This window comes from Molossus molossus, unplaced genomic scaffold, assembly GCF_014108415.1.
Source record: "Molossus molossus isolate mMolMol1 unplaced genomic scaffold, mMolMol1.p scaffold_m16_p_7, whole genome shotgun sequence".
NCBI lineage: Eukaryota > Metazoa > Chordata > Mammalia > Chiroptera > Molossidae > Molossus > Molossus molossus.
This window is the reverse complement of record NW_023425401.1, coordinates 55,489,861-55,509,466: the sequence shown is the minus strand read 5'-3', so window position 1 is coordinate 55,509,466 and position 19,606 is coordinate 55,489,861. Positions and strand designations below refer to the sequence as shown.

Below are 19,606 nucleotides of genomic sequence, written 5' to 3'. Positions count from 1 at the left end.
CCTAATGACCTAGCTGATACCACAGTCTTTAAAGATTAACTACAGCACTTTGGAAGCCAGGTGGTTTTAACCACAGCATGGAAGCTAGGTAATGTTTGCAGGAAGTTTAAGGGAAAGGTGACAAGCACATGAAAGGGCAAGAAGATTGTGGAGCATCTGGGGAGGTGAGATGGGGATGGAGGAGACTGTAGCTTTTTTGCAGATAAACAAATTTAGGGAGGGAGGATATTTTTCAAAGATATTTCCACCTACTGTAACTGCAAACGAAGAAAAGATCTTATTAGAAGAAAACCAAATAACTAAGCATGATATTTGTTGAGTTCACCCTAGAGAAATGTTTAAGGAAATTACAAGTGTATTTTTTGAAGGGGAGATTCTTTAAACTTGCCCTGGTATTCTTCATGTCTCTGCATTATTATGTTCAACTTAACAGTATCTTTTGAAAGACTCTTGGCGAGCATTCATATTACTGAGCATCTTGTTAAATTTTTCAATCAAGTCAAGGAAGCCTTGGACTTCTCTTAAAAATTCACCTTCTCATGCATTATTTTAATACTTTGAGCATTGCTGCTGTAACTTGACCAAATTTCTGCTGGTCATTCAGGACTACAGAACATAAAATAATTTTGTCTGGTATAAAACATGGTGTTACTGGAAAGGGGACCTGGCCCTGAGGGGCTTGTCTAGGGCTGGACCAGTACTATGTGGGTTCTTCACTTTGTGCAGGAAAATCCAGGTAAATTTTAGAGGATGTTTATTAAAGCTGGGGACAGCGAAACAGGAAAGGTCCTGGGAAATGAGCCCAGACTGGTCTGCTTTGGCTCATTGAGAAGTCAGAGAAAAGGGGGCCTTGGGGACAGGTTCAGGGGGCTTGCCTGGGATGAACTGCCACTGCCCATTGCTGCCCTGGTTGCAAGCCTCGTGGGGTCCCATAGAGTCTAAGAGATGCATGCCTGTGGGGAGAAGAATAGGGGAGGGTGGTGTGGACATGCTCCTGGGAAGAAGAGCGCCCACCAGGTCCTTTGTCTTCAGGCTTTTAAATTTCTCTCTTGCAGGCAGGAATCTTAGGAGAGTCTCAGGGGAGGGTTTCAACAGAATATTCATCAGTTTTCTGGGTGTGCTCCTTCAGGGTCCTGGTCCTCACCAATTGGTCAGTGTCTGGGCAGAGAGTCTTTAGTCATTGCAGCTGGTCCTGGTGTTGTCTACCTGGTTTTGCTGCTTTTCTGGAGCTGGAGCTGAAATACAGCAGAGGCCTGGATGTTATTTCTAGGGAGGTGACCTTCTGTATCCACTTAAATTGCTCTGTCAATTTGTTCAGCTCTCTGTCTCAGTTTCCCTAGTCCACTTGTCCTGGCTTACTGGTCTGTCTCAATGGTACCATAGATTTTCACATTACTGAATATATTAATACTATTTTAGCATTATGTTAAAACAAATTACATCTAGTTTTATTTCTACTACAACAGAGACTAAAACTGTTTCCAGAAATTCTGCATTCCCTTTAAGCTTTATCAGTTATCAACCTTGTTGCCAAAGTTTTATCAGAGAATTTGAGATTTGGCTGTTCTGTGTACATACTGCTATATATGAATCCTTAAGACTGTCCTAACAATTAATATAAGTACTTCTCCATTGAGAATGTATTTTATAAGTTATAGGAAATTCCTTTTACTTGAAAGATGGGCCAGTATATTTGATGCCTCAGTGCACTTACTCGGAACACTGTAGTTTTCATTATCATTGCTGATTATAATTTCAGCAAAAATAATACAACCCTATTTTATTTAAAAAAAAAAAAAAAAAAAAAAGGATAGCCATTCTTTTATTATAATCCTCCAATCAAAATGTTGCAATGAGTGTGAAGATTATTTTTGGCTCACATTTATTTATTTTACATCCAAATGTATAATCTTAAAGAACACAGTAAACTGTACTTCCATATAATCATCAACCAGCTTCAATGATTATCAATTCAAGACCAACCATGTTTCATCAATAGCACCATTCACTGCCACCCCCATCTTGAAGTAAATACCAGACATTATATCATTTCAACTGTAAATATTTTAGTATATCTCTAAAAAAGGATTTTTAAAAAAAATATAACTGATATTATTACACCTAAAAGTTAATAATTTTTTATGCAATACTTATTCAATATTCAAATGTCCCTGTTTGTCTCTCAAAACATGTTATAGTGTGTGTTTTTTTTCAAATTAGAATACAAATCAATATAATTGGTTAATTCATCTCTTAAGTCACCTTTAACTTAAAGATGCTCTGCCTACCTTTTAAGATGAGGACTAAGGCACAGGAAGATTATTTGATTTTCTGCACAGACACAAAGACAGTAGTTGAACCAGGATTATACCAAAGTTTCTTATTTGTACTCTATCAAGGAAGAAAGAAAGGTCATGTGGGATGGCTCATTAACGTTCTATTGCTAACTCTAATGTGCTTTCCACCTAGTTTCAGAGAGATATCATGAAGGATCTAGGTCACCTTTATCACATGTTTGGGGTCATACCTGTAGTGCAAACTCTTTCTCTTCTCATGCCAGTTTTCAGACCTCAGTGTATTTAATGAGACGTTTAGGAGAAAGGAAAATTAAATGACAGTCTACATTCTTTCATGGTCAGATCAATGTTACCTAAAAATGCTACAGTCATTTAGTGTCCCACAAATTCCTAGTGTTCATTATAATCACCAAGATAATTTTCTACCAAAAGATCTCAGATGCCTAAATTTAGTGTCCCCTGCTAGCTGCTAAATCTATGGTCATCCAGCCTTTGCCTGCCATCCAGGACAACCAGGTTTCTCAGTAACACATCAACTGCAGCAATAATGTGCTAACTTGGGAGACAGTAGGTTCTAGATTCAGTTCTAAATTAAGAAGTTGTAGCCCTGGCCAGTTTGGCTCAGCAGTAGAGCATCGGCCTGTAGTCCAGAGAGACCCGGGTTTGGTTCCCGCTAAGGGCATGTACCTCGGTTGCAGTTTGTCCCCAGCCCTGGTTGGTTGTGCGGGTGGCAGCCATTCAATGTGTCCCTTTCACGTCGATGTTTCTCTCTCTCTCTCTCTCTCTCTCTCTCTCTCTCTCTCTCTCTCCCTCCCTCCCTCCCTCCCTCCCTCCCACTCTATCTGAACAAAAAATGGAAAAAAATGTCCTCGGGTGAGGATTAAAAAAAAAGAAGTTGTAGAAGTCCTCTTACTTAACTAGCATTTGCCACACCTGTGAAATAACTCAATTATACGAAACCGTTTCCAAAAGTCATCCTCTCATTTCCACCCCAAAGTGTGGCTTCCTTCTTATGTTCATAGCTCAGTGTCTTCTTCATAAAGATCTCACTCACAGCAGGGACTCTCAGGTGGCTCAGCCTTTTAGAGCCTTTCACCACAAGCTATTGTCTGTAGGCCATGGGCAGTGACCCTGTGTTCAGTTGATTTGACCTATGTTTTCTCCCAGGTATGCACTTGTGAGTAGTATTGCTGGATCATATGGTAACTCTGTATTCAACGTTTGAAGGACCTGACAATAGCTACACCATTTTACATTCCCACAAGCCATGTATTTGGTTCAGATTTCTCACACCCTTGCCAACACTTGTTATTGCTGTCTTTTTTATAATAGCCATCCTATTGGGTATGAAGCTGTATCTCATTGTGGTTTTGATTTCAATTTCTCTAATTACTAATGATGTCGAGCATCTTTTCATGCATTTATTGGTCACTTATATATTGTCTTTGGAATAGTCTCCACTTTTGTCTAACAAAGAAATAGGTAATTGAGGAAATTTTATGCCAAATAGAAGGCAAATATAGGACATATTTTGAAATGGGATAGACATTTCAGAGCCTATAACTCAAAAACAGAGGGTCAGAGGCCTCAGCCATGACACTGACTTGCAGAAGTCAGGATGAATAGTACACACAGCCTTCTGTAGCTAAACAACCATTCATGTTAGGAGTTGTAGTAAGTGTAGGATTATTCTGTAGAGATTCAAATAGAGTTTTGAGGGATTTCCTGAATGAGAATAATGTAATGACCAAGAGATCCTTGCCCTGTCTCAGTTTTGTGTGACTTAGGGCACTTGGCCTCAACTTCTTCGTTGGTAGAGTGGGAGTGTTGAGCTATGTTTTCTAGTCCTAAATAGTTTATGCATCTCTTTGAGAGTAAAGGAAACATCATGAAATAGTGAAAAAGTTTTAAAAATATATGTATGGTTCCTATCAAGGGCTTTCTCCTGATGATAATGACAACAAGGACTCTGTAGATAGAATTGTCCTAAAGAAAAGAGCAGACTCAGGCTCTGCAATGTGTACCAAAACCTATTAAAAGGTGTAGAAGAAAGGTTTGGGGAAAGGTTCCCAGGGAGGGCAGTGATGGAAACTATGCTATTGCCAGGGACATTTTTAACTGCTTGCCAGTGGAAATTTAATTACTAAACAACACTCAGGAGCACTTGCTACGTGCTATAATGGAGAGGAAGTGATATAAATTCAGAAAAGGAGCGAGGGGAGACATTTCAAGGATATAAATAAAAGGAGAAATCTGTTCGGGGCCGTTTTCCTCCCATGTCCAAGAAGCAGCAGCTGGTGGTGGCCGTCATTACAAGGAAGCTTCAGGATAAATGATGACACCTGCCAAGGGACTTCAGATACTCATAGGTCATGGAAAACCTGAACTAATTAATTATCACAACACCCTTGTGAGGTGAGAAGTAGCATTTCCTAGTTGTAGGGGAGGAAGTGTCGGCACGTAAACATCAATGGTTTGGCCCCTTGATACAGTGGAGCTGTGACAGGTTGGAAGCAAGATGTCCTGGCATTTCAACTTCCAGACTTGAATTTTTTTTTCATGGCTGCACAGCTGTAGAACAGCTCAATTGTGATACAGCACGGCTGTAAGGCAGCCCTAGGGCCAGGCCTCTCTCTGGCTAGACAGCTCTGCTTTCTTCCTGATGGTCTGCTCTGCTCTGCTCTGCTCTGCTCTGCTCTGCTCTGCTCTGCGCCAGTCTGCGCTGGCCTGCTTCTCTCTGCCCCGAGGAGGCGAGGAGGCGTCTTTGGTGTTTCAACCAAAGAGGGAGGGAGACAGAGTCTTCACTGAAAGGGAAAGTGCACTCCTAGACTTTCATTTTTAACTTCTATTCCAATTCATCCTCTTAGTGAACATGCTTCCTTTCCTTATATAATAACATTGGCTAGCATATGTACTCCTGTTTTATGGGTACATAATTACTAGGTGTAGTTATTCCCAAGGATGTAAAATCAACACATTTGAGACAGGGCCTTATCTGTCTAATATCTAATAATAAAAATCATCTAATTTAACCTCCTCATTATATATGTTACTTGCCGTGGACATAGATTTTACTAGTATCAGAGCCCTTATTTGAAAATGTCACTGTTAGAAGTCCCCATAAAAGCTATCAACCCCAACAATACATCTGGCTCTTAAATCTTCTGTACAATCTCTCTGTTAAGGGGCTGTCCAGACTGTGATTAAACACAACCAATGAGTAGAAAGTCACCCCCTGCTAGGCAGCCCATGCCACCTCCCCACAGCAAGTACATTCTCCTCCCCCTTTAACATCAGAGCACTGCCCCTTAACAGCTGACCCCAGCCCCTGCCCACCTATCTACAAGACATCTCTCATCTCATTCTGCCTGGCCATCTTCATTGCTGTTAACTTAATGTTCTTTCAGTAAATATTTATGAATTCCAGTCTATGGGTGTCACCAACAATAAAATGATAAATAAGGAGAATAATCTAACAGAGGAAATTACACAGAAATAGACACTTTTGATCCAAGGTAATAGGGCTTTGATGAAGTATGTATAAAACATTAGACGAACAAGGAAATTTCATTATTTCCCTACTATCTATATGCCCTGAAGATATACAACAATATTCCCCAAAGGAATACAGAGATATTCCCTGCTCTTCAGAAGCTTATGGTTTAAAGGAAGATAGAAGAAATATGTTTGACTTGTTATGAGAATCCAAACATTGATGCTATGGGAATATGATATTCCACTATGTTATGTATAAGGTGTTGCTGAGCATAAAGGGCATAGCCTATTAATAAACTCAGTCACTAAAATTTAATTTTTTTATTGATTTTAGAAAGAGAGGAAGGGAGAGGGAGAGAGAGATAGAACCATCCATGAGAGAGGACATGCCTTCTGCATGCCTCCCACTGGGAATCAGGCCCACAACCTGGGCATGTGCCCTGACCGGGAATTGAACCAGTGACCTTTTGGTGCATGGGTCGATGCCCAACCACTGAGCCACACTGACCAGGCTCAGTCACTAAAACTTAAGTGATCAGCAGAGCCATTGAGTTGCACAATTGCAGGGGGCCTTCTTCACACAATTTCCTGTGAGAATGGCGGCCCCTTGATACCAACTACCTGCACTTATAGAGCACCTACAAAGTGCTAGGCACTGCACACTGAGTGTGTAATGTTGAACAAAAGGAATTAATCCTGCCCCTTATAACTTACTCTTCTGAGGAGGAGATAGACATATGCTAATAAACATATGACTACAATTTTGGACAATACTATAAAAGGAAAGGAATAGTTTGCTATAGAAGAAATGCAATTTTTAAAGGGAACACAGGGGAAATTTTCTCTATGAGAACCTGGCATTTTCTCTGAGATCTAAAAGACACACAGGGATGAATCAGGCTGAGAGAGGGAAAATGTGCAGGCAGAGGTGGGAGATTTGTGAGCTTCAGGAACTGAGAGAAGGAGCTGTGCTCCAGGAATGAGTAGCTTGGATAGGGGACTAGCAAAGAGGGCCCAGCTCATGCAGAGCCTTGTGGGCTAAGGAGGAGTTTGGGGTTGAAGTTAAATGCAATGGGTTGGAATCAGGTAGACACTTCTCTGCTGGAAGTAACATATGGGGGCTGGTGAGCAAGAAGGATTGTGGAGAAATCTGTTGGTGCATAGATGCTCAGTAAACAAATATCAAACTGAACTATTTCTTTTCTGTGTGAAGATTTTAATTCTGATCTGTTCCTTTTCTATTTTATAAATTTAATAGAACTGTTTTCAATGGAAAATATGAGAGTCTTGCTGTTGTTTGGTCTTTTGTCCTGCCTGACACAGATATATCTCAGTCAAGTGATTCAGGCTGTTAAAGACAAACATATTGGAGTCCATAAAACAAAACTTGCTCTGGCTGATCATTTCCTGTATGGGTCATTGTATGGTCACTCACTTGAGTCTCGGGCATTTTTTTTGGATTTTACTGCCATCTAGTGTCTCTGACAACATAAGTTTATTTGTATTTCCGAACAAGACACTCCCCAATATTGTACAACTGAGCAAATATATTCTACTTCAGGAAGGGGAGAATGTCTGTTTTGGTTTTATTTATATTGCATTTAAATCAATATAAAATAAGTCTAGTCTTATTTATTATAATCCTCTCTTTTTTACAACTCTCTAGGGTTTCACTGATCCTTCTGATTTGTACTCTTAGTGACTTCTTAAGGCTTTAATGTGACAATTCCTCACATGAGCCGTGTGAGGTGAACCAGTATGCCCACTGTACAAAAGTGCCTGGCCTTAGGGAGCAAGTTGGAGTTGAAATTCAACCCACACCCTGCTTCCCAAGGCAAATGCAGAGGGGTTGTGGCTGCTCAAGGACTGGCATATTTTTCTAATTTGCAAATATAAGTTAGCAGCAGCCCCGGAGTCATTCTATTGTGGTCCCCACACAAAATTCAGGGCTCACTGTTCCCCTGAGGCTGGTTTTAGGATTAGTTTGGGTTTCTGATTTAGTCTAGTATTACAAGGCTCAGAAAGATCATTGGCCCAAAATATACTGCAATTTAGTTTGGTTTGGTTTTGTTAATCAGAGTTTTGCATAGAATATTGCAATCATGATGCTCTTTTTGGAACACAAGTGGGGATGCCCACACTTTTGTGTTACCCTCCTCCATGCACTTGTTCAAATGCACCAGAACACATCTTCTTTCTCACCACATCCTTCATTGTAATCCTCTTTCTTTGAAGGTCCCAAGCCACTCGTTTCCGTTGGCATCAACCCGCTCCTTTCGACAAACAGCAGACGTGGGCAATAGATAATGTCTATATCGGGGATGGCTGCATAGACATGTGCAGCGGCCATGGAAGGTGCATCCAAGGAAACTGTGTGTAAGTAGATTTGTTTTCTTCCTTCTGTGAAAAGTTCTGACTCACATTCTAGCCAGGAGATTTTACTGAAACGGGTTTATTAGTCACTCCCAAGCTACCTAGGTTATACCTTTTTTTTTCTAAAATCTGATACTGAGCTAACCACAGACTTTATGACAATTGTATTTTCATTATTGCTTGGAGATTAGGAACTGAACAATAGCTCTCTTGTCAGGAGAAGGCTGAATTATAATTGACTATATTGTATTTCCTTCTGTGTTTCTGTGATACATCAGAACCTTCAGTATATTTTGACCAAAAATAATGCATCATTAAGTATTGTCCTCACTTAGGTTTGAATATATGTAACAATATACATTATTTGTGGTTTAATTGGTCTTCCTGTTTTGTTTGTGTGAGAAGTATGTAAATGCCTGATCAGTTTACCAGGCATATTGGATGGAGAGGCCTAGTATTTTACTCTAAGAGATCCTTGGCATCTTTGGAAAGATCTAAATAAGGTGTGCTTGAATGGATGTGCGTGTGCATTATGTACTACAGACTTCTGTCCTTTATTTTCAAAGATTATACTTTTCGATGAGATAATATGAATGAAGATGCTAAGAGAGAATTCATAGTCCCTTTTTCACTAAGCTTCACATGCCTAGGAAATCTTTCTTAGTTTTTGTCTAATGACGCTAGCCAATATCCAGAGTGGTCTCTGAGACTCCTAAGTCTCCCAGTTCCATATTCACCTTTCCTCTCACATAGAACAGAGAAGTCAGTCCTTTGGCCAAAGAGGGCAGATACCATCCCAGATACCTTCTGCTGTTTGGAACATGGCTTCTTGGATTCCCAACTGGCCCAAAGGTTCTATTAAAAAGACCAATTTCATAAATTGTTAGGGCCTATCAGTTTATTTTGGCAGCTGCAACCGTTTGTCAGCCAGCCAGAGCTGTGTCATAAAGAGACAGGTCTTAGTACATTTTTTAAAGTTGTTTCTTTCTCTCCACCTGTAAACTCATGTCACTAATTTAGGAAAGCCTAGAGGCATTTAATTCACAGCTTATTTTTAACCGAACACACTCTTAAGGAGGGCAGGTGAATTCTGGCAAGTTCTGTGGAGGTGAGTAACCTTTCATCATTACAGACTGGCAAAAAGAGTTGGCTTCACTAATTTGAGAACACACTTGCCTGGGCTTTGTTTGATGTTGACTTTTCCTTTCTCTTCCTTGACACCCAGCTGTGACGAGCAGTGGGGTGGCCTGTACTGTGATGAGCCTGAGATCTCCCTTCCAACTCAACTCAAAGACAACTTCAATCGAGCTCCATCCAGCCAGAACTGGCTTACTGTAAACGGAGGGAAATTAAGTACTGTATGTGGAGCTGTGGCTTCAGGAATGGCTCTCCATTTCAGTGGGGTGAGTGTTTGGCTACTAGTTATTAATTTCTGCATCTTCTGAGTTTCCCCTAAATGGCTGAGTCTCTTTTGAAGTTTAATTGGCAGATCAAGATGCAGAGTTATGCACTGTAAAGCACAACTCTGATCTGAACTTGCAACTTTATACATATCAGAAAATACTAATTATTTCCAACATTTTCCTGTCACAAATTAATTGAGGCAATTTAATTATGCAGAGTAGTGCCAGCATGAGGCATATACTTAAATATGGACACATTTTTAGGACATAACAAATTTCCATGCTGGGAGAGAGTGCTTCACAATGTGAGAGTCTCCCATCTTGATGATGCTGTAATTGAAAACCCTTGAGCTTGCAACAGATTTTATTTTTATTTTATTTTTTTTATTTTATGAATTTTTATTTATTTTTTTGTTACAGATATTTTACCTTTTTACCCCATTGGCACCCCCCACCCCACCCCCTCCACCCTGTCCCCGGCTTAGTTGTCCATGTCCATTGGTCATGCATACATGCATATAAGTTCTGTGGTTTATCTCTTCCCACCCCCCCACCCCCCATCCCCTCTTCTGAGGGATGTCAGTCTGTGCCCTACTTCCATGTGTCTGGGTCTACTGTATTCCTCAGACTGTTATGTTCATTATATTCCGTATATAAGTGAGATCATGTGGTATTTGTCTTTTTCTGCTTGGCTTCTTTCACTTAGGATAATACTTTCCAGGTCCCTCCATGTCGTCTCAAAGGATAAGAGATCTTTCTTTCTTACCGCTGCATAGTACTCCATTGTGTATATGTACCACAGCTTTTTGATCCATTCGTCTACTGGTGGACACTTGGGCTGTTTCCAGATCTTAGCTATTGTAAATAGTGCTGCTATGAACATGGGGGTACATATATTCTTCCTGATTGGTGTTTCAGGCTTCTTAGGGTATATTCCCAGCAGTGGGATCACTGGGTCAAATGGAAGTTCAATTTTTAATTTTTTGAGGTAGCACCATATTGTTTTCCATAGCGGCTGCACCAGTCTGCATTCCCACCAGCAGTGTATTAGAGTTCCCTTTTCTCCACACCCTCGCCAACACTTGTTGTTTGATGATTTGTTGATGGCGGCCATTCTGACAGGTGTGAGGTGATACCTCATTGTTGTTTTAATTTGCATCTCTCGGATGATTAGTGATGTTGAGCATTTCTTCATATGTCTCTTGGCCATTTGTATGTCCTGTTTGGAGAGGTGTCTATTCAGCTCCTCTGCCCATTTTTTAATTGGGTTCTTTGTCTTCCTTTTGTGGAGTTGTGTGAGCTCTCTGTATATATTGGAAATTAACCCCTTATCTGATACATCATTGGCAATGATGTTCTCCCATACAGTGGGTTGCCTTTCCATTTTGATGATCGTTTCTTTTGCTGTGCAGAAGCTTTTTAGTTTGATGTAGTCCCATGTGTTCATTTTCTCCTTTATTTCTGTTGCCTTAGGTGATGTATCAGTGAAAATTCTGCTCCGTATGATGTCCGAAATTTTGTTGCCTACATTTTCTTCTAGAATTTTTATGGATTCACGGGTCACATTTAAGTCTTTTATCCATTTTGAGTTTATTTTTGTGTATGGTGTAAGTTGATGGTCGAGTTTCATTTTTTTGCATGTAGCTGTCCAATTTTCCCAACACCATTTATTAAAGAGGCTGTCTTTACTCCACTGTATGCTCTTGCCACCTTTGTCAAATATTAATTGAGCGTATTGCCTTGGGTCCATTTCTGGGTTTTCAGTTCTGTTCCACTGGTCTATATGCCTGTTCTTGTGCCAGTACCAGGCTGTTTTGGTTACAGTCGCTTTGTAGTATAACCTGATATCCGGTAATGTGATCCCTCCAACTTTGTTCTTCTTTTTCAAGATTGCTGTGGCTATTCGGGGTCTTTTTTGGTTCCATATGAACTTTTGAAGTATTTGTTCTAGTTCTATGAAATATGTCGTTGGTATTTTGATGGGGATTGCATTGAATCTATAGATTGCTTTGGGTAGTATGGACATTTTAATTATGTTAATTCTTCCAATCCATGAACAGGGTATGTTCTTCCACTTTTTTATATCTTCCTCTATTTCTTTTTTCAATGACCTGTAGTTTTCTGCAAATAGGTCCTTTACTTCTTTGGTTAAGTTTATTCCTAGGTATCGTAATTTTTTTGGAGCGATTGTAAATGGGATTGTTTTTTCAGTTTCTCTTTCTGTGAGTTCATCATTGATGTACAAGAATGCCGTCGATTTCTTGACGTTAATTTTGTATCCTGCTACTTTGCCAAATTCATTTATTAAGTCTAATAGATTTTTGATGGAGTCTTTAGGGTTTTCTATGTACAATATCATGTCATCTGCAAATAATGACAGTTTCACTTCCTCCTTTCCAATTTGGATCCCTTTTATTTTTTCTTCATGTCTGATTGCTGTGGCTAAGACTTCCAGTACAATGTTAAATAAGAGTGGCGAAAGTGGACATCCCTGTCTTGTTCCTGTTCTTAATGGAAATGTTTTTAGTTTCTGTCCATTGAGTATGATGTTGGCTGTAGGTCTTTCATATATGGCCTTTATTATGTCGAGATATGATCCCTCTATTCCTACATTGCTGAGCGTTTTTATCAGAAATGGATGCTGGATTTTGTCGAATGCTTTTTCAGCATCTATTGATATGATCATGTGGTTTTTATTCTTCATTTTGTTTATGTGGTGTATCACGTTTATTGATTTGCGAATATTGTACCAGCCTTGCATCCCTGGAATGAATCCCACTTGGTCATGGTGAATAATTTTTTTGATGTATTTCTGGATCCGATTTGCTAGTATTTTGTTCAGGATTTTGGCATCTATGTTCATCAGGGATATTGGCCTGTAGTTTTCTTTCTTCGTAGTGTCTTTTTCTGGTTTTGGAATTAGAATTATGCTGGCCTCATAGAACGTGTTTGGAAGTCTTCCTTCTTCTTGAATTTTTTGAAATAGTTTGAGGAGAATGGGTGTTAGTTCTTTTTTGAATGTTCGGTAAAACTCCCCCGTGAAACCATCTGGGCCTGGGCTTTTGTTTGCTGGGAGAGTCTTGATTACCTCTTCAATTTCCTTAGTTGTTATTGGTCTGTTCAAGTTTTCTATCTCTTCCGGGAATAGTTTTGGGAGACTGTGTGTTTCTAGAAATTTGTCCATTTCGCTGAGATTGTCGAATTTGTTGCCATATAGTTGTTCATAGTAGTTGTTAACGATCTTTTGTATTTCCGTGGTGTTGGTTGTTACTTCTCCTCTTTCATTTCTGATTTTGTGTATTTGGGTTCTCTCTCTTTGTTTCTTGGTGAGTCTAGCTAAGGGTCCATCAATCTTGTTTATCTTTTCGAAAAACCAGCTCTTTGTTTCATTGATCCTTTGAATTGTTTTTTTGGTCTCTATGTCATTTATTTCTGCTCTGATCTTTACTATTTCCTTCCTTCTACTTGCTCTGGGCTTTTCTTTTTGTTTGCTTTCTAATTCTTTAAGTTGTGAGGTTAGACAGTCAATTAGAAATTTTTCTTGTTTTTTGAGGTAGGCCTGTAGTGCTATGAACTTCCCTCTCAGAACTGCTTTCGTTGCATCCCATAGATTTTGTGTTGTTGTGTGTTCATTTTCATTGGTTTCCAGGAAGTTTTTGATTTCTTCCTTGATCTCCTCGGTGACCCATTCATTGTTTAATAACATGCTATTTAGCCTCCATGTGTTGAAATGTCTTTGCATGTTCTTGTTGCAGTTGATTTCTAGTTTCATGCCATTGTGATCTGAGAAGATGCTTGATATGATTTCAATCTTCTTGAACTTGTAGAGATTTAGTTTGTGTCCTATCATGTGGTCTATCTTTGAGAATGTCCCATGTGCACTTGAGAAGAATGTGTATTCTCTAGTTTTGGGGTGTAATTCTCTGTAGATATCTATTAAATCCATTTGGTCTAGTGCTTCATTTAGAGTCTCTGTTTCCTTGCTAATTTTTTGCCTAGAGGATCTATCCAGTGCTGTCAACGGGGTGTTGAAGTCCCCAGCTATGATTGTATTGTTGTCGATTTCTCCTTGGAAGTCCTCCAGAAGATTTTTAATATATTTTGGTGCTCCTATATTGGGTGCATATATGTTTATCAAGGTTATATCTTCCTGTTGGATAGATCCTTTCAATATTATGTAGTGGCCGTCTTTGTCTCTAGTTATGGTCTTCATTTTGAAATCTATTTTATCAGATATGAGAATTGCTACCCCAGCTTTTTTTTGCTTTCCATTTGCTTGGAAAATTTTTTTCCATCCCTTCACTTTCAACCTATGTGAGTCTTTTGTTGAGAGATGGGTCTCTTGTAAACAACATATAGATGAGTCATGCTTTCTTATCCAATCAGCTACTCTGTGTCTCTTTATGGGAGCATTCAGTCCATTTACGTTTAAGGTGATTATTGATATGTACTTATTTATTGCCATTTTTGTTTAGTGTGGTTCTATTTTTGTTCCCATTTCTACTGCTAATTACAGCAGTCCTTTTAACATTTCTTGCAGTGCTGGTTTGGTGCTAATGTATTCCCTTAGCTTTTTTTTGTCTGGGAAGCTCTTTATTTGATCGTCTATTTTGAATGATAGCCTTGCTGGGTAGAGTAGTCTTGGATTCAGATTCTTGTTTTTCATGACTTTGATTACTTCATGCCATTCCCTTCTGGCCTGTAGTGTTTCTTGTGAGAAGTCAGCTGAGAGCCTTATGGGGTTCCCTTTGTAGGTAACCTGTTTGCAACAGATTTTAAATTTAAGGAGCCAAATTCTGGAAAATGCGCTTCAGTGTTTCCTGAATTTATTAATAACAATTAATCATTTTTATAATTATCCAAGAAAGAATAATTGTCAGTAATGACTACGTACTGGTATTTATAGCAAATTATTTTGTTAATAAAAGCAGAATGTCAGAAAATTTCTTTCAGAAATTTATACTCATTCTACATTGCTGTCAAAGATGACTTGTTTAAAAATAGTATTTCTCCAATATCATCATTAAATACCCTTCATAGGCAATTTTTTTAAATTATAAATTTACTATCAGTTCTTTCTCTATCATGCCCTCCCTTTGAGTTTGCATTTGTGCCAGTGAAGAACACTATTTATATTCAGAGTTTTAGGCCTAAGAGTAAAGAGAAAACATGCAGCATACAAGATTTTTGTAATCAATAACACTGACTAGGAATGCAGTATGTGTTCACAATACCCTTCCTAGCTAAGGTGAAGCTCTAGGTCTAGTTTCCTCATATGTTCAACTAAGAAATCTCTACCTACCTACGTTAATGAGTTAATATAGATGACATTAAAATCAGCTATAAGTGTTTAAATAAAAAGCATTACAACTATTATCTCTAATTATAATAAATGCCTATGAATAACTGGAAATAGTTTAATAAAAACGTAGAACAGTTACTTTAATTCCAGTTCTCACCTTGCTTATAAGGGGGGGAAAAAAAAAAGGAAGAAAATCTTCTTATATACATTGCCCTTTGTAAGTCCTAATACTGAAATTTCAAAGTTCAGCAAATATTTGCTGAGTGCCTACTGTGTGCTAGAGGCCATGCCAGGAGCTAGTATAACAGGGGAGATGAATAAAATGAGTATTATGAAAAAGGATGGCAGCCAGAGAAAACCTATAACCTGCAATCACAATTTCTTATAACTGTCTGTTGCATTCTGCTTTTCCTTAGGGTTGCAGTCGACTTTTAGTCACCGTGGATCTAAACCTCACTAATGCCGAATTTATCCAATTTTACTTCATGTATGGATGCCTGATTACCCCAAACAACCGTAACCAAGGGGTTCTCTTGGAATATTCAGTCAATGGAGGCATTACCTGGAAACTGCTCATGGAAATTTTCTATGACCAGTACAGCAAACCAGGGTTTGTATTCTCTTTTATCTCTATCAACTAATATGATTAGTAAGATTCTTGGTAAGACCTGCTAGTAATCAATCACAGAGACCTAAGGGAACCTCAACCCTACTCATCAGTAGAGGATGCTCTCAGACTGACATGAAGATAAGGTTTTTGAGATGGATAAACAGCTCCCGGACCAGAGACCAACTAGTTTTCAAATCCCAGAATAAGATAAAATACGCTATCACAATGCTAATAATGAATAGATTCTGTACAAAAACCCATATAAATGCATGAGATCATGATAATTAAGTTCAATAATGTTTTGGGAAAATGGAAATAGAAAAAATATTTATTTATATAGTGCTCATTGCATTTTAGAGAAGTGGGAGATAAAAAATGAATACAATAAAATGTAAATATCCTTAAGAATCCTAGAGTCTAGTTTTAAATTTCTAATTTTAAAGCCCTGATTAGCCCTGGCTGGTGTAGCTTAGTTGGTTGGAGTGTTGTCCCATACACTGAATGGTTGCTGGTTCCATTGGCAGTCAAGGCACATACTCAGGTTGCAGGTTTGATCCCTGGTCCAGGAGCATACAAGAGGCAACCAATCCATATGTCTCTCTCTCTCTCTCTCTCTCTCTGTCTCTCCCCCTCTCCCTTCTTCTCTTTCTAAAATCAATAAAAGCATGTCCTTAGGTTTTAAAAAGAAAAATTCTAAAAACCCTAAGCAAAGAGCGTATATGTTGCACTGGCCGATTTGGCTCAGCGGTTAGAGTGTCAGCCTGCGGTCCAGAGAGACCCAGGTTCGGTTCCTGCTAAGGGCATGTACCTCGGTTGCAGTTTGTCCTCGGCCCTGGTTGGTCGTGTGGGTGGCAGCCACTCAATGTGTCCCTTTCATGTTGATGTTTCTCTCTCTCTCTCTCCTTCCCACTCTACCCAAACAAAAAATGGAAAAGTGTCCTCAGGTGAGGATGATTTAAAAAAAAGAGTGCCTGTCATTTTTTAAAATATATATTCTTGAAGAGCAGGAAGCAATCAATGTGACCAATTAGAAAAGTCAAAGAGGTTGTTAAAAAGGAAAAGAGTATCGTTATTAAAGTAGGAGGACATGGAGGAATTGGAAGGTAAGACAAGAGAGAAGAAAAGGAGAAGACTGGAGGAGAGGAGAGCAGAATGGAGGAGAGGAGAGGAATGAACACAACCCAGTCAAGAATAAGGAAAAGCACCCCCCCCCAAAAAAAGAAGAAGAAACATACATAATCTATCAGTACATGGCAAACTGCGTACAGGCTAAACACTAGGTAAAATAAAAACAATTAATAAATATTGTAAATGATCATTTAAATTCAATATATTAGTTAAGAATAGGTTCAACTGTGAATGACAGAAAACCCAAAATAACACAAACAAAAGGATTTTTTCCTTCTGTTATGTAAGTAGCCCAGGGCTGCTCCAGCAGTTCCACAAGCAATGGAGACCCAGGTTCCTTCTACCTTGCACTACTGCCACACACAACACATGACCTCCAAAAGGGGAGCTCTAGCTCCTCCACGTTCCAGCCAGCAGGAAGGAGGATGGGAAAAGAAGGGTGTGTTGTCTCCCTTCAAGAACGTTTCTTTTTGACTCTTAATGAATTTATTAATTTATTTTTCTTGCACATGTTTCTCCTTTTTTTCCCCATTGACACCCTCCTCCCCATCCTCCCTCAACTCCTACCCAGCTCTGTTGTTCCTGTTGGTTATGTGTACATGCATATAAGTTCTGTAGTTTATCTCTTCCCTCCCCCCACCATCTCCTCTTCTGAGGGTTGTCAGTCTGTACCCTACTTCCACGTCTCTGGGTCTACCCTATTCCTCAGACTGTTATGCTCATTATATTCCACAAATAAGTGAGATCATATGAAACTTGTCTTTCTCTGTTTGGCTTGTTTCACTTAGGATAATACTTTCTAGGTCCCTCCATGTTGTCTCAAAGGATAAGAGATCTTTCTTTCTTACAGCTACATAGTATTCCATTGTGTATTTGTACCACAGCTTTTTTATCCATTCGTGTACTGATGGACATTTGGGATGTTTCCAGATCTTAGCTATTGTAAATAGTGCTGCTACAAATATGGGGTACATATATTCTTTCTGATTGGTGTTTCATGCTTCTTAGGGTATATTCCTAGAAGTGGTATCACTGGGTCAAATGGCAGTTTAATTTTTAATTTTTTGAGGTAACACCATATTGTTTTCCACAGTGGCTGCACCAGTCTGCATTCCCACCAGCAGTGTACTATAGTCCACTTTCCTCCACACCCTCGCCAACACTTGTTGTTTGATGATTTGTTGATGGCGGCCATTCTGCCAGGTGTGAGGTGATACCTCATTGTTGTCTTAATTTGCATCTCTCTGATGATTAGTGATGTTGAGTGTTTCTTCATATGTCCCTTGGCCATTTGTATGTTCTGTTTGGAGAGGTGTCTATTTAGTTCCTCTGCCCATTTTATGATTGGGTTCTTTGTCTTCTTTTGTTGAGCTGTATGAGTACTCTATATATTTTGCAAATTAACCCCTTATCTGATGTATCATTGGCAATTATGCTCTCCCAAACAGTGGGTTGCCCTTCCATTTTGTTGGTTGTTTCTTTTGCTGTACAAAAGCTTTTTAGTTTGATGTAGTCCCATGTGTTCATGTTTTCCTTTGTTTCTGTTCCGTTAGGTGATGTATCAGTGAAAATTCTACTACATATAATGTATGAAATTTTATTGCTTACATTTTCTTCTAGGATTTTTATGGATTCACGGTTCACATTTAAGTCTTTTATGCATTTTGAGTTTATTCTTGTGTATGGTGGTAAGTTGATGGTCTAGTTTTATTTTTTTGCATGTAGCTGTCTAATTTTCCCAACACCATTTATTAAAGAGGCTGTCTTTACTCCACTGTATGCACTTGCCTCCTCTGTCAAATATTAATTGAGCATAATGTCTTGGGTCCATTTCTTGGTTCTCTGTTTTGTTCCACTGGTCTATCTGCCTGTTCTTGTGCCAGTACCAGCCTGTTTTGATTACAGTAGCTTTGTAGTATAACCTGATGCCTAGTATTGTGATCCCACCTACTTTGTCCTTCTTTTTCAAGATTGCTGTGGCTATTTGGGGTCTTTTTTGGTTCTGTAGGAACTTTTGAAGTATTTGTTCTAGCTCTGTGAAACATGTCGTTGGTATTTTGATGGGGATTGCATTGAATCTATAGATTGCTTTGGGTAATATCGACATTTTAATTATGTTAATTCTTCCAATTCATGAACAAGGTATGTGCTTCCACTTTTTATATCTTCCTCTACTTCCTTTTTTCAATGTCTTGTAGATGTCTGCAAATAGGCCCTTTACTTCTTTGGTTAAGTTTATTCCTAGGTATCTTATTTTTTTCCCACGATGATAAATGGGATTGTTTTTTCAGTTTCTCTTTCTGTGAGTTCATCATTGGTGTATAAGAATGCTGGACATTAATTTTGTATCCTGCCACTTTGCCAAATTTATTTATTAAGTCTAGTAGGTTTTTGATGGAGTCATTAGTGTTCTCTATGTATAATATCATGTCATCTGCGAATAATGAGTTTCACTTCCTCCTTTCCAATTTGAATCCTATATATTTTTTCTTCATGTTGGATTGCTGTGGCTAATACTTACACTACTGTTAAATATGAGTGGTGAAAGTGGCATCCTTGCCTTGTTCCTTTTCTTAAAGGAAATGCTTTTAGTTTTTGCCCGTTGAGTATGATGTTGGCTGTAGGTCTTTCATATATGGCCTTTAATATGTCAAGATATGATCCCTCTATTCCCACATTGCTGAGCTTTTTTATCGAAATGGGTGCTGCATTTTGTCGAATGCTTTTTCAGCATCTATTGATATGATTATGTGGTTTTTATTCTTCATTTTGTTTATATGGTGTATCACATTATTGATTTGCGAATATTGTACCATCCTTGCATCTTTGGAATGAATTCCACTTGGTCATGGTGAATAATTTTTTGATGTGTTGCTGGATTCGATTTGCTAGTATTTTGTTAAGGATTTTCGCATCTATGTTCATCAGGGGTATTGGCAAGCAGTTTTTTTTCTTTGTAGTGTCTTTTTCTGGTTTTGGAATTAGAATTATGCTGGCC

At 38.8% G+C, this 19,606-nt stretch overlaps 1 protein-coding gene across 2 annotated transcripts in view; it reads left to right on the top strand.

The window, feature by feature from the left end:
* Positions 1-19,606, top strand: part of RELN (reelin) — a 576,569-nt gene that overhangs the window by 513,975 nt on the left and 42,988 nt on the right. For both annotated transcript variants that reach the window (XM_036246852.1, XM_036246851.1), the window contains exons 47-49: positions 8,028-8,168; positions 9,391-9,568; positions 15,287-15,480. In XM_036246852.1, the coding sequence (XP_036102745.1) occupies positions 8,028-8,168; positions 9,391-9,568; positions 15,287-15,480 (513 nt within the window). The remainder of the gene's footprint in view (positions 1-8,027; positions 8,169-9,390; positions 9,569-15,286; positions 15,481-19,606) is intronic.